At 38.9% G+C, this 15145-nt stretch overlaps 2 protein-coding genes across 10 annotated transcripts in view; one reads left to right on the forward strand and one right to left on the reverse strand.

Annotated features, from left to right (window-relative positions):
* Nucleotides 1–15145, reverse strand: part of LOC146310619 (KATNB1-like protein 1) — a 52258-nt gene that overhangs the window by 2355 nt on the left and 34758 nt on the right. Inside the window, exons 3-6 of the mRNA XM_084742137.1 lie at nucleotides 1218–1327; nucleotides 1085–1122; nucleotides 719–995; nucleotides 499–614 (exon numbers count right to left, since the gene is read on the reverse strand). Of these exons, the coding sequence (XP_084598263.1) occupies nucleotides 499–614; nucleotides 719–995; nucleotides 1085–1122; nucleotides 1218–1327 (541 nt within the window). The remainder of the gene's footprint in view (nucleotides 1–498; nucleotides 615–718; nucleotides 996–1084; nucleotides 1123–1217; nucleotides 1328–15145) is intronic.
* The window catches only part of acp7 (acid phosphatase 7, tartrate resistant (putative)), a 68933-nt gene continuing 55808 nt past the window's right edge, over nucleotides 2021–15145 (forward strand). For 4 of the 9 annotated variants that reach the window (XM_084742127.1, XM_084742136.1, XM_084742134.1 and 1 more), the window contains exons 1-7: nucleotides 2021–2075; nucleotides 3914–4024; nucleotides 4205–4325; nucleotides 5757–5957; nucleotides 6816–6998; nucleotides 9883–9908; nucleotides 10823–10920. In XM_084742127.1, coding sequence (XP_084598253.1) covers nucleotides 4217–4325; nucleotides 5757–5957; nucleotides 6816–6998; nucleotides 9883–9908; nucleotides 10823–10920 — 617 coding nt within the window. In that variant the 5' untranslated portion in view covers nucleotides 2021–2075; nucleotides 3914–4024; nucleotides 4205–4216. Of the gene's footprint in view, nucleotides 2157–3913; nucleotides 4025–4188; nucleotides 4326–5756; nucleotides 5958–6815; nucleotides 6999–9882; nucleotides 9909–10822; nucleotides 10921–15145 lie in introns of all 9 variants that reach the window. The other 5 variants (XM_084742130.1, XM_084742133.1, XM_084742129.1 and 2 more) reach the window with 5 other exon arrangements.

Raw genomic sequence — 15145 nt, forward strand, 5'->3', positions numbered from 1 at the left:
TGTTTGCACCAATACTCGAACTACTCTGATACCACTATACCCAATCCCACTTTACAAAAATTACCCATTTCAACACAAGCAATTTAATAAAACAGCTAAAGAACCAGCATGACGCAGAGTTCAAGGAGTTTGTCGATGCTAGAAACAACAACAATTTGTTACATTTCTAATGTGAGAAATGTCTAATATGACATGATACATATCACAATACAGCAGTTACAATTCAGTATATTGTGATATGTTGCAATATTGTAACCATGTGATCATGTGATACACATGCATAGCTTTTTCAAAATCTAATATTCACAAAACTGTCATGGTACAAAAGTTTACTTTCTAGGCAGTCAGAACACTGAAAATAGATAACAGCACTGCCATTTAGCAACTGGGGGTCTAAACACAATACAAAATGAACCACAGCCACAGACAACACATCCTGCTATTGTGAACATACTGCAGTTACATTTTGAACATCAGCTACACAGTACATTTACGTACCTCAGAAAGTATGTCAGCAGCTCTCCAACGTTTCTTTGCCACAATGTTAAAGAAACTTTCAGTCTCAGATTTCTTGCAAAGAGCACATCCGTCATTGTGCTATGATCTCTTGTGAGCTGAAAAACAGTGTTAGATTCAGATACGTTTGCATATTAAAATGACATTAAAATAAAACCACAACACACGAAACAGAAATATAGTCTGTGACAGTATGTCTGACCTCAGTGAGTGTACAGTAGTCTGTCTGTTCGGAACCAGTTCTACCAGTCTTGTGGTTGTTATTGACATTTAGTGGAAACTCCCAGGGGTCCATGTCGAATATCTCCTGTTGCACGTCCTGCATGCAGTTCATCTCATTCTCCTTGTTTGCAGCATCGCAAGTCCTCCCAGTCCCAAGCTGCTTCCTCCGAGCCACCATCAGGTGATGGGTCTTCCTTTTGCATGACACAACCCGCTTCACCCTGCCTGGGTTGTTGCCAGAGCGACTCACTGGATACCTGGGCAGTGTGCAGTGTAAGACATTATGTTGAAAGACAAAATACATGATGCACGTGCTGTAATTTACCCACAAACATGCATGACATACCTCTTTCTGTTGAACTCCTCATTTTTATCATAATCCATCTGCATATATAAATACATTTTGAATGGTGATTAATAACACAGTTACAAGCACACTGAAAATAAATTTGTGTGTTATAATGTGTCATCAAAGTCACCTGTTTTGTGTTTCTCTGAGGATATGTCACTCTGTACTGGGTTGCATCCTGCTGTAGGGCATGTTCAAAATATTGGCACTCTCCGTCCTGACTGGTGGAGTCCATTAGACCTGGAGAAAGATAAAGTTCATGTCTCTAAATCTATTTTCACGGTATTCACATTCACGTATTTCATGCATTCATGTATTTTGTTTGTCTTTAGGTATGAAGGATCACAAAATAGAAATAAATAAACAAAGAAAGAGTAATAAAAATATGCATCAATAAATGGGTTTATAAAGTAATTTACTTATCTATAAACAAATACAACAAATTACAAAATAATTCATCATGTGATAATTTTATTTGCAATAAAATAGAGGAATACAAATTATTATTCATGAATGTTAAATTCATCAATAAATACTAATAAAAAAGAGATTTACAGAAGCCAGAAACCAGTCAATAAGTGCATCATTAAAATTAAAGTAATTAATTCAGAAATTAATGTTGGAATTTAAAAATTCAGTTTAAAACCAAAAATCAAGAAACTGTTTTCACAAACTTAATTTAGAATGCAGAGTTTAATCAGTAAATAGAAAGGCCAATTTTCATTTCCTATTCGTATTTCCATTTTATTTTTCCTGTAAGCTATTTGATTTGCTCAAACCTTTTTTTTTTTCATTGTACAAATGCTTTGTTACTAATTCCGTGGCACTTGTAGTCCACCATCTTTAGGTGGCATTTTGTGAGATGTTTAAAAGAAAAGAAAACGGTTCTCCAAGCTAAACATATTAAAACACAATTTCCCACAATCCACGAGGGCATTGGTGCGATGACGTAGTCAGGAAGATCCCGTGCCAACAGCTGAGTTTTGTTGTGAGTGTTTTTCTAACATTTAGCTAACTTATTCTGGTCAGACAGTGTTTAAGCTTGAGCCTTATTCGTTATCTTTAACCGGTAAGTGTTGTTTAGAGACTAAATAAAAGGGCTTTCTCTTCCGCACAACACGTTTCGCAACATTGTTGTAACGCTGGTAAATTAGTTAACTGTGGTCAGAAATAGCCAGCTAAAAGCTAACAAGACAACACAGTTTGTTAGCATGATTCAACGATTCGAGCAGTGGTCTGGGAAATAGTCTCTGACCTTCACAGCAAATCATAACTGCTTGACGACACATGAAGTGAAACAAATAGCGTTAACTTGTCCTCAGTGGTGTACTCACCTTTCTTTTCTAAGCAGCGACAATAGAGTTAAACCTTTGATTCTTTTAGGCGACTGCCAACTTGCTAATCACATTTCAACTGATTTCAGTATCAACCGCCCAGTAAGAGAGAATAAAACATCCCATTCATAATGCAGTTTGTGCACTGTGCACCCTCTAGCGACTATTATTGAGATATAAAAGGAGCAAAATTTTAAAACCAAACACATCGTTAAACCAGTGTTGTGGACTTGTGTTTGTAAGTCATGCTCCTAGTCAGCTGATCTCACTGACAAACAAACTAGAGAGGTAATGTTGGGTTAGATTACTTTTAAATCCATTGGGTCATTTTTTTTTTCATTTGCATACTTTGGATTACTTCAAATTCAAATGTTTTATATTTTATCTAATACTAAAAAAAGGAGGCAGCCTCAAATATTCTTCTTTTCTCATTCTTTTCCAAACCAAATAAAATGCACCTATGCTTTTCATGGGTTAGTGGAGCATTGGTTAACATATAAAATGTTTCATAATTTAAAAATTGACATACTTTCAAGATGTAATCAGAACTATAGTCAAATAATCCTTGACCATGTTACTTTAATGCAGGGGGTTAGCAAGCAACATTTAATTTTCTTTGTTGTTGTAGGCCTAAACTGAGTCTTACATTCTCCAATTGTAAAAGTATACAGCCTATACATACAATACATAGCATACACATAAAATATTTACAAATACATAAAAACAGTGTTTTAATATTTTGTCAAATAAAATGTGCTTCATAACCTACATCTACGGCTCGCCACCTTTACTGCTGAATTTTGCTGGTGGTCATTTAATAGTCTGTGGCTGCGGTCACACATGGAAATGTGTGGCTTTTTTTCACAGGGAGTTCAACTTTGGTGAATTTTGATAAGGTGGAGTCGTAGTCTCGACCAAGAGCAAACGTGTGTGATGTTCATCTCGGCAGACAATGGCCACTCACCTGCATTCTCCTGCGTGTGTGACCACGGCCTAATAATTGCACCTCCAGACTTATTTATTTTTTAAATTTATTTTTGGCCAATAATGTCTCTACTGACCCCTGCTATAATCTAATTACACATTTTTTCTAATGTAATCTGGGTTTATTATTTAATCCCAATCACATGTAATCTGTTACTGCCAAATTTCTCTGCCCTATAGAGGCAGGTAGCTGCAATAACTGATAAATGAGATCAGCTGGTATAGTGTTATGGCTCTAATGAAACTTGTACATGCTTTTGCCTTTGTGAGCCATGACCCTGACAGTGTCTTTATCCTGATCAGTGAGGCATATCAGCTGTTTGCCTTAGCACTTTATTGATCTGAGGCAAGCTGTGGCTTGTGGGCCATAATCCCTGCTGTACTTGAGCTCACTTTGACAGCAGCAACTTCCCTGAATGCACAATGAAAAACAACATCAGCTGCTTTTTATTGACAGATCATCTCTTTCCACTTTGTTCTCGCTGACTTGGCTGTTTTACTTCTGCAGTTTCATCATCCGGGTTGACTGATGAAGAGGTTCTCATCAGAGGCCAAAACACAGTCTGTGTGTGTGTATGTTGCTGCCACTGAGCACTGTGTAAGCTGCCACTAAGGTCAGGTAGGTTATTTTAAGGCTGTACTGTGCACATTTCAAAAGAGACGCATTGATCCACTTGGATTTATATCAGTAAACTTGTGTCATGTGATGTTTAGCATAAAAGCTTTTACCATCATGTGACACAATTGTTTTATTCACTGGGTGTGTGTTGCTACTTTAACCAGGCTTCTCTTCCTGTAGTCCAGTGTTAAAATGGAGCCTGTTCGTGCTGCTTGTGTCCTGTTAAGCCTCGCGCCCCTGTTGGTGCATGGTGTTCCTCCCATTTGGACCCAGCCAGAGCAGGTGCACCTCTCTTATCCAGGTAAGTGTTTGAACTGTCTCCATCAGCCTCACGTGTTTTCATTTAGGGGTACAATTTTATCCTTTGTAATAAAAACCAGTATGCACGTCATATGGATTGCAGCTTTACAGATGTTTTGTACAAATCACTCAATAATGTGATGATTGAAAGCACTGGTGTAGTTAGAAAGCTGAACGTTTTGTTCCTGTTCTGTAGCTCTGCAACAAGTCTCACTGCAGTTCAAAGTCACCTTCAGTTATCTTGATGTCAAAGAGATAGTTGAGAGTTTTTGAAGTGGTTTTGTATGCGGTAGATGCCTGTTAGCATGATCCCAGTTTTGGAGAGGCAGAGATGAGTACCAGCACAGACGTTAAGCAATAAACTGCTGTCGAGAGAGTCAGCAGCAAAATCGATTTTAGCCACTTTAGTCCACCTAAAAAAACAATATTACTTAAAGTGTATGCTATATTAAGAATATTTTCACCACTTCACCTTGATCTCTGTCAGCCTTTGGTAATGGGAAAGCACCGTTATATAAACCAAATATCATCCTCTCCAAAGCAACCAAACTACTGGAAAAATCAGTAATTTTACCTTGCAGGACATGGGAGCTGCTGGACTGCTGCTGCCTCAATCTGTTGCTTTGTTTTGTCATTGTGTGACTTCAATGAATCTAAACTATGTCACACAATAACACAAAACAAACTAACTGATCAAGGCAGCGGTAGACAAGCAACTCCTGTGTTAGTAAAATTACTGCTTTTGCTTAAGGAATCTGCTTGCTTCGGAGAGAGCAATATTTGGCTTATATATTGCCAATTTCCCATCAGAAAAGTGTGTCTGACAGCAAGGTAAAGCAGTGAAAATATTCTAAATATAGTGAAATTTTTTTTTATATGGCTAAAATATATTTTGCTGCTGACCCAGTTCATAGCAGTACGTTATTTAACTTCCATGCTGGTACTCCTCTCTGCTTCTCCAAACCGGACTGCCATCTACTTTGGATAAGTACTTCATACTTCAAATAATCTGAACTATCCCTTTAAATAAAGTGAGTATGTTTCATTCTATGGCCTAAGGCCCTGATGAAACTCTAACGTTTATTTCCTGCAACAACAACATGTCCTGTTAAGGAGTCCGCTGATGTTACCCTTGGTTCAGACAGTCTGTGCAGCATAAATGTTCCTTCGTTCATTCTGTATGAAGGTGAAACATGGTATTCTTTAAATGAGTTGATGTCTTGATGAAATGAGTACCTGGCCAGTCATCAGCTTAACTCAGCTTTCCGATGGTTGTATCTTGCCAGCGGCAAGATCAAAAGCGCCGCTCTGGTGCAGAGTCAGCCTTTACATAAGCATCTCTTGGCTTTTATAAATGCATTGGTAAGTGAATCCAGTTGTTCTGTCAGATCAGTCTACATCACGATTCCAATAATTGGGCTTTGCTTCACAGGAGTTCCAGGTTCTATGGTGGTGACCTGGACCACCTTCAATAAGACAGAGAGCAAGGTGGAGTATGGCCTTCAGGGGGGTCGGCTCTTTGAGATGAGCGCCAAAGGTGATGCCACTCTGTTTGTGGACTCGGGACAGGAGAAGAGGAAGATGTTCATCCACAGGGTCGCTCTCACAGGCCTCAAACCTGCTGCTACTTATGGTGAGTGGAAATTGGAAAATTCATCTGTTTTTATGTGGATATCTTATCATGTTGATGGTAAATTCTCCTGCCACAAAATCTCTTTGTTTTTCCTACATCCAGTGATATCACAGTGATGTGACTGGATGATAAGGAAGAACTACAGGCTATTTTAACTTGGATTTCTAGTCTTTGCCTCTGGGTAGCTTGAGGGCATGCTAGATTAGGGCTGCAACTAACAATTATTGTTATTATTTATTCATCTGTCAGTCATTTTATCGATTAATCAATTAGTTGTTTGGTCCATAAAATGTCAGAAAATAGCCACAAATGTTGACCGCTGTCTCTAAATGCCCAAGGTGACTGTCCTCAAAAGTCTTGTTTTGTCCACACCCCAAAGATATTCAGTTTACTGTAAATATTCACATTTGAGAACCTGGAATCAGAGAATTTGAATATTTTTTCTTAAAAAATGACACAGAACAATTGATTCATCATAAAAATAGTTAGTAGTTTATAGATATAATTATAAACTAATTGATTAATTGACTAATATTTGCAGCTCTATGCTGGATGTGTGTTTCTGTCGCCTAAGGTTATGTTTTGGGCAACACAAACGCTATGGGCGTGGGTGTCTGAAGCTCGCATGCAATGCATCCTGGTACATGTAAGCACTGCCCCCACAAGCAGATGAACTTAGCTTTCTGGGTCACCCTAACATGCACAGAAGAATTTATTGCTTCAGTTGACTACATTTACCATCAACATTGTTAGACATCTACATAAAAGTTGTGAATTTTCCCTTTAATATCACTGACTGCCACTTTGATAGAATGCTTCTCCTTATAAACATGTTTTTTGTCTCTTCTATAATTTCAGTCTACCACTGTGGGAGTGATGAGGGCTGGAGCGACGTGTTCTCCTTCACTGCTCTGAATGAGAGCACCAGTTTCAGTCCCAGGTTTGCTCTGTATGGAGACCTGGGCAACGAGAACCCTCAGTCTCTGGCTCGGCTGCAAAAGGAAACACAGCTTGGCATGTATGATGTCATCCTGCACATAGGTGAGCTCCACACTGACAGAAATATTAACTGTCCGTGCTGTAAAAGCGGTAAAGAAGCATGAAAACCGGCTGATAACTTTGTGAAACCAGCAAGAGTGAGGTAGATTTTTCCAACCAAAAAAATCCCAACCCCTTTCTTCAGGCCTCCCTCCAAAGCCACTCCCCCAAAACACAGCAACGTGCACTGCCTGACTACATTCAACTACCTTATGTCTCATTCACATGAAAGAAAACACCTAACATTATTATAGGGCTGTCCCTGACTAAGATTTTGTTTAGTCAAAATAGATTTGGCCATCCTATACAAATATTTGATGATTTGTCTTTTTTTTTTTTGACAGTTCAGTGCGCCACACTAAATTCCTATATGAGCCTACATGAATATGTTTTACCATTACACTACATCCACTACCACTACAGACCTGTCCAGCATCACCCGTGCTGCACACTCCTTTACACCATGAATTAAGGATTTATTTCAACCAAACCAGAGTTAGTCATTGTTTGGACAATGGAGAGACAAACTAAGATGTTTTTGGTGAGTTTTATTTAGTTTCTGTAAATTTTGAATGAAGCTGCTGATGATGCAGTAGGATTCTGGTGAGTTTGATGAGAGCAATTAAACAGCTGTTTCTGGTTAAACAAAGTGTATCTTACTATTTATTTATTTATTTATTTTTTTTGTCGCCATTGTGATCCTCTCCATAATGTTGTCAAACACTGACAATAACAATAACAGCCAGTCAGCGGCGCATCACGCTGCCCTGTGTTTCTGTCACGCATCTCAGCTTCCATTACTGTTAGTTTTGTGGTTTGTGGATTTAGAGACTCGATTTGTAAATTTTACAGCCTGTCATGCAGTTACATGGCTGTGTACAATGACACAGATAAAAAACGAAAGCTGAAACTTGTTTACCAACCACTCTGTAATGTACAACTGTAATTTAACTGTACACTTAGTGACACAGAAAAAAACAAGAATGCTGGACTGGTGATGATTCAAATCCTCTTCATTGTCATAATGAATGCAAACAACAAATAATGAAAGTGACTGTTGAGTTATCTTGTTAGTATTTGGAAATTTTGGCTGCACTTTCTGTGCCATTCCTGTGCAACTAGCGTGCCGTAGCTTTAGCAATATTAAATATAAAATTAACCTTGTGGAGAGAGAATGCCAACAAATAATAACACAGAATGCTCCTGGAATTCCTGTCTTACTCTAGCTTTAAGCTTTATCAGCTGTGGTTTAAAGCATTAGTCATGCATAGATACCTGGCACAACACAGATGTCTAGTGAAGAGGTAATATATCATGATGGTAATTACTGTAATCAGTGTAATGGTACCTATTCATCATTTGTGTGTTTTGTTTTTGGACAGTATGGGTTGAATGCTGGTCACTTGCTTGCTGTGAATAGGTGGGGAGTAGAATCTAAACAGAATACGGGTGTCATCTGTGTCATGTCAAAATTTGTTTGCCCAAAAATCTGATTGAATATTTGGCCCTCCCACTTTTGTCCCCTGTCTCGATTTCATGCCAGAGAATAAAAGAATAGTTTAATTTTTCTTTTCCTTTTGTTGGCTTGTCAAATGAACCCACTTAAACACTATTTTATAGTCGCTTTACAAGTTTACAGAGAATATAATTCTTTGAATGCCTCATAAAACGATAAACTTTTGCTTGAGGTTAACCACAGTCCACTGGTCATTTATTAAGTGAATAGTTTGGCATTTCTGGAAACTTGCTCATGTTTTTTCTTTCCGAGAGAAGATTGATACCACTCTCATGACTGTACACTAAATATGCCAACTATCGAGCTAGAGCTAGAAGCCAATTAACTTAGCATGAGGACAAGAAGTGAGTAACAGCTAGTGTAGCTCTGTCCAAAGTTAAAGGGGCAGTTCACCACAAAATCAAATGTAACATGTTTTTTCCCCTGGCCTGTAGAGCTGTTTATCCATCTAGATCTTTTTGGTGTGATTTGCAGAGCTCTGGAAATATCGGCCATACAGATTTCTGCGTTTTCTCCAGTATAATGGGAGTAAATGACAAGTCCTGTGGCGGTCAAAGCACCAAAAATACAGTACAACAATACAACAATTCAAGACCAGTGTCTCTTTCCAAAAATCGTAACCTGGCTGCTCAAAATATTCCCCAGACCTTGTTTGTGAGCAGTTTCATGTAGGAACTATTTTCTTTCTGTAGTAGAATCTACTACAACTACTTTCTAGAAAGAAAGAAATCCGGTAGATGATTTTTGGAAAGAGACACTGGTTTTGAATTTTTCAAATGTATTTTTTGTTGCTTTGAGCTTCTCATGGCTTGTGTCATTTATCCTCATTATATTGGAGAGAAGACAGAAAGCCCTACAGCCAATATCTCCAAAACTCTGCAATTCATACCCAAAAATTCTAGAGGGACAAATACACTACAGAACAGGAGAAAATTGATTCCAGATTCAATTGTCCCTTTTGAAAAGAAAAAAAAAAATACTAGTATTAACAAAGCTCATTAAATGATATATTGCTGCATGTAACCCCGTAAATTTGCAAATTGTCATTTCCTGGTATACATTTTGCCTTGTGTAGAGATTAAACAAACAAGATACATGTTGCTGTTTGTCATGTTGATTTATTTTTGAACATAGCCTGGTTTGCTGTTTCCAGTCTTCATGCTAAGCTAATCTAACTGCCTGCTGGTTCTGGCTTTATATTTAACATTACTACTTTGAACACCATGCTGACTATTAGGAAAAAAATGACAATTTATGTCCATGTACTTAAGTGTATAGATTACATCTAAGGACTATTTCTTGAACTGCTGGTAGGAGGGTAAAAATCTTAAAAAGATTTATTCTAATATGTAGATTTTTTTTGTTTTACAGGGGACTTTGCCTACGATATGCATGAGGTATTTCATTCTCCTTTTTTTGATATCATGAACTCTGTTCACACTTGTGCCTAGTTAAGGTCACTGACAGCAAACTTCTTTCACCAATAGCATATAGTCTTAAAGCCTCACTGATATTCCATTAATTCCACAGTGACAGATGAGATAAACCACCTTTCTCTACTGTGCCTGTCCCAAGACTCACCACTATTTATTATCAGTGCATAAAAAGGCTCTCAGCTGTGGTTGAGACACACTGCTTATGATTAGCGTTACTGTGAAATGCCTTAAGCCCGTGGTGAAAGATGAGAGTTAGGGTTATGTCACCCAAGTATTTCTTGAATAAAATAGCTCCATTCAAAACCCCAAATCCTAAGTCCCAATAACATTTTTGCTCATCTGAAAACCTCCCAACTGTCATCTTTGATACCTAGCGGACATAACCTTGTGTTGGATGGTTGTATCATTTTTCCTGAAAGGAGTTCCTGTATTATGTGTACCCTTTATTTCCCAATGTGGAGAAACGCTAAATGCAATCAGCAGACTGCAGCAAAAATTAATAGCCATAATTCATTCAAGCTGTGTCTTAAGCTGGAATGTGCAAGTACATCCTGCGGCTTCACTGATATTATAAATAGAAAAACAGAGAATTTTGTCTGAAAGGTCATAAATGGCTGTGGCAGGTAGAAGTAGCATCAGTGCAGCCATGAACCGCAGTGTTATGTTTTTAAAAACTCTGTAGAAAAAAACGCCTCTGGTTTCACTGAGGTTTGTTTGGTAGTGCTGATGATACATTCCTTTAAGCTGTCTGGAAAATGGACTCATAGTTCTCAAAACTAATTTGGCTGAATATTGGTAAATGGAGAAAAATGAGACATTGTTGTGTAACGGGAAAATCTGGCGTCATGTTAAACGGCTGAATGAAATTGTTCCAGGACAATGCCAGGATTGGTGATGAGTTCATGAGGCAGATCCAGTCCATCGCAGCCTATGTGCCCTACATGACCTGTCCAGGCAACCACGAGGCTACATAGTAGGTGGAATTTAATTTATTCTCACTCTATTTGACATCCATTTTCCTGTGTATTTTTAAAGATTCCCTTCACTCAAAAATGTGTTTTTTATGATTATATCCTCTAAAGTGTCTGAATTTGATTGTACTGACATATGAACTTTTCATGTCCCTCTACTAAAGGGGGACATGTCTGTACTTTACTAAAATGTAAGATTCAGCTATATCCTGGACAAGATAGATTTAGTACATAACAAATTAGAAAGTCAATGGTTGTCCAATATACAACTGCAGGCCAAGCAACCTGAAACTTTCAGCACAGAGCAGGCTTATCAGTACAAGGTGCAAGAGTTAGCATTAGATGGTCAGCCATTGCCAGCTACAATCAAGCAAACTAACTACACTTCCTATGATACGTGTACTACTCGCCAACTTTGGTTCATAATAGACTCCATGTATGGCTGAATCTCTCTGATGTTTCTTCTAATGCTCGCCATCTTGATGTGCACTTTCATCGTCATCCCAGACCCACTAATGATTTTGCAAGAGTGATCATTTTGACCTAAACTGTGATCTTCCCCTAACCCGAACGTCAGGATTTTCCCAAAAACAATGTAGAGACGCATATAAAAAATAATTCCTCTCAATCATCATCCAAGACCCACCAGTGTGTCGCGAAGTATTTGCTGTGCTCATGACATTTTGCCAGCCCAAAACGTGGTTATTGGACATTGTGGGAATGAGATTAAATAAATCAGCTTTCTTTCAGGTGTGTTTACGAACAGCAACAGACAACTCTTACTTATTCTGCCTTTACCTTTTTTTTTTTGCCACAGATGGCTAGAAGCTAGGTAGCCACTTCATTTGGCCGCCTCAACTCCACCCACGCTCCACCTCTTTGCCCATGTTTTTGATTAGCTGCGAGTTATCTGAATCACGCACTGCCAAGATGGCGCTGAGCAGAACCAACATACTGTGAGCTTCAAGATGGCTCCTCAGTAACCTATGGGTGACATCACGGATGCTTTGTCCACTATTTATTATACTGTCTGTGAGCACGAGGCCAGATCCAGATGGGAAGTGGAGTTGGGAGTTTAAAAAACTTTTTATGTGGGAAAATCATGTTAAACAAAATATTAATCATTGCAGACATGCGTCACATCACGTCTGAAATGGAACCTTAAATGAACTCAAACATATTTGGTGAAGAATTGTTTTTTAACAGCAACAGCGTCAAGAGAAATTCATAGCTAGTGAGTCGGCATGGAAGCTGTCTGACTGTTTGCCTTTTTTGTTTACATTTTATGCCTCATTCTGTTCAGGGGCAGAAACGTTATTAATGGGTTTTGGATAAAACCAACAGTACATTCCGTTTTCCATACTGGTGAGAGAGACTTGCCAGACACCGCCTGACAAATTGCATTCAGAGCTCACTACTGTAAATGTAAAGTGTGTGTGTGCATGTGTTTTAGGTAGTAGGTGGGGGTGGGGTCAGTCAACCACAGTTTTTCCCCTCTAAAGAACTTTGGTCTGCCGAAAACTCCTCACTGTACCATTTGAACAGATGGGAGCTATTTTGCTCTCCACAGGCTGGAATGGCGTCAAGAACCACCAACATCTAAACAAGACAACACTCTCCAAAACAAACATTTATCTGACTGGGAGTCATCAGCTCTCACTATCTATTTTTCAGTTCCCAGAGACGGCCCGTGGTGGTGGGAAATCTGTCTGGGTTTGACTCATCCTCACTGAATGTGTTGATCGCATTTAGGCCTGGGAAATTTTCTGGACTGAGACACAGGGCAGTGACGAGAGAACAATGCACCATTGATAAACTGTAATTTTTCAAGCAAAAATTATAAACATGTGCTGGTGTCAGCATCTCAGTAGTGAGGATTTGAGGTTTTTCTTTCTCTTACACAATAGGAATGAATATCTTTCAATTTTTCACTGTTGGACACAAAATTTGAGGATGGAATCTTGTAGAATTATGATGGCCACCTTTCACTATTTTATGACATTTTAGAGACGTTTTTAATTGGTTAATTAAGAAATCAGGTTCAGGTTATCAGGTTATTTCAAAATGTTGTTATTTAATTGTTGACCCTAACCCCTAACCCTAACCCCTGGCGGTAGAAATTTAAGTGATAATGAAGATACTTATTTGTTGCAGCCCTAAACTCAGCTGTCTGTGTCATACATCTTTGTCTGTTTATTTTTATTATTATGTCCCCACAGTGCAGCCCCTTTAGCTTCATTTTTGGTTGACTTTGAGTTGGTTTACAGATTCTGCATCTGTTTCATCAGTGTGATTTACATAACAACCTAATATGGATCAAAAATGCACCGCTGCCTCTGAATTTTAGCCTATAATCTGCCCCGCTGATAAAATATGATTAAATATCATGTGTCACCTTGTTAGTAAAGTGTTTTCGGTCCATTTCAGTCAATTTTCGGGTTCAGTTCAACTGTAAATGATGACACAAGGTACAAGATGATTTAAGACCACCAGCAGCCTCTGATGCTTTGAATCCTGCAGATCAGCAGCTAATGAATTCCAAAATTCCAAGCACATCTGCTGGAGTTAGTTGTCTGTGTTTATGTATTTTGAAGCATTTAGAGGTACTTGATCTTGTACCATAATATTTACTTGCCGCTGCTGTACTCGCCTGGCCTTCCCATGTGTAACGTGACTACTGCCTGGTCTTCATTAAGGAGCTGCTAACAGTAGTCTCTTTTTCTTGGCACTGCATCCTGACATAAGAACCGATATCAAGAACCATCTCGCTGCATTACATAACCAGAAATCCAGCTCCTGTCTCCCTCTCCTATAACTTAATGTGTGTTTTGTTCTGCGGTGTTGTTAAGAATCCAGCAGCTGGCCCCTGCTTTTCTGCCTTGCGCTCTGTGTTGTGCTCCCTCTCGCTATACTCCTCCGTTCCCCTCTCTTTCCAACCTCAAAACCTAATGGGTGAAAGGCAATTGAAACAGGACCGACCACAAAAGTTTGCAGTCAGCATTCCAGCAGGATGAGAACAGTGGATCCACTGAAGATGCTAAGGCCCCAATCAAGACTGTCTTTGTTCACAGAGCACAATATGGTTCATCAGGCCCTCAGAGGGACAACGGAGTAACTGTCACTGTTTGAAACAGTGTCCTGCACTCTTAGAGATAAGGTGCTAACTAGAGCCATAAAGCGTTCTTCAGCTTGTCCCGAGAGGAGAACCGACTTTGGTCCTGGTAGAACCTTTTCTAAAGGTTCCACTTGGAATCCTTTCAGAGAATCCTAACTTGAATCCAACATGATAGAACCATCTGTGAAAGGTTTCACCCAGAAACCCATATGAAAGGTTCTAAAGAGAACCAAACTTTGGTGTAATGGTTCCACGCAGAACCATTCCATCAAATTAGCTCTGGTTCAAGAATCACGTCCATTCAAGAACCTTGCTGCTACAGTACGTAGCAATCATGCTTACGTTTCCACCAGGTTGAGTGGAACCATTGTAATCAAGGAGGTCATCAACAGCACAGTGCACAATAACCTGTATAATATGAAATGCCCAATTTGGTTCCCAAAGGATAACGTGCTAATTCTTTGTTTAAGTTGGGAACCAACTTTTCAATTTCCACATCAATTTATTTTTGGTGGAATTGTGAGAACAGTTCAAATTTAGAACCAGCTTAGGTTGAACTAGAACAGGGATGGTCCTATCTATAACCCTTTTATATTTCAAGAGTTTTACCTAGAACTCACCCAGGGGCTTCCACCAAGAACCTTTTTATATTTTGGTACAAAGACCCCTTGACAAAAAAAAAGTGTTTCTTCCAGAGTTCTTAATGGGACCTTTAATCTTAGAGTGCACACTTGGCAAAAAGAGATTCTTCAGAAGCAAATGATTCTGTTAGAACCTCAGCCCTTCAAGATGAACCCTTTTGGAACCCTTATTTCTAAGAGTTTGTGATGGGAGTTAGTGACATGCCTCCTGAAGACTAAAACTGGTTCCTTCCATGTCTCTAACGGCCTGGATTAAGCTCATCAGATGATGAAAGGGGAAGATCCCATGACGAGACGGGAGTTTTGTTGGGATAGTTTAAGAGTGAGGTTGTTCACATTGAGTTTGACAGCCACCAGATTTTTATCTTCCATATTATTTTAATGGAAAAGCAAACACACATGGAAACAAGCGTGCTTTGGGCTACAGAGAAAAAGTCACATGCTGGACTCCCACAGTGCAGATTAATGAAA

Source organism: Lutjanus erythropterus, chromosome 18, assembly GCF_056507025.1.
Source record: "Lutjanus erythropterus isolate fLutEry1 chromosome 18, fLutEry1.hap2, whole genome shotgun sequence".
NCBI lineage: Eukaryota > Metazoa > Chordata > Actinopteri > Lutjaniformes > Lutjanidae > Lutjanus > Lutjanus erythropterus.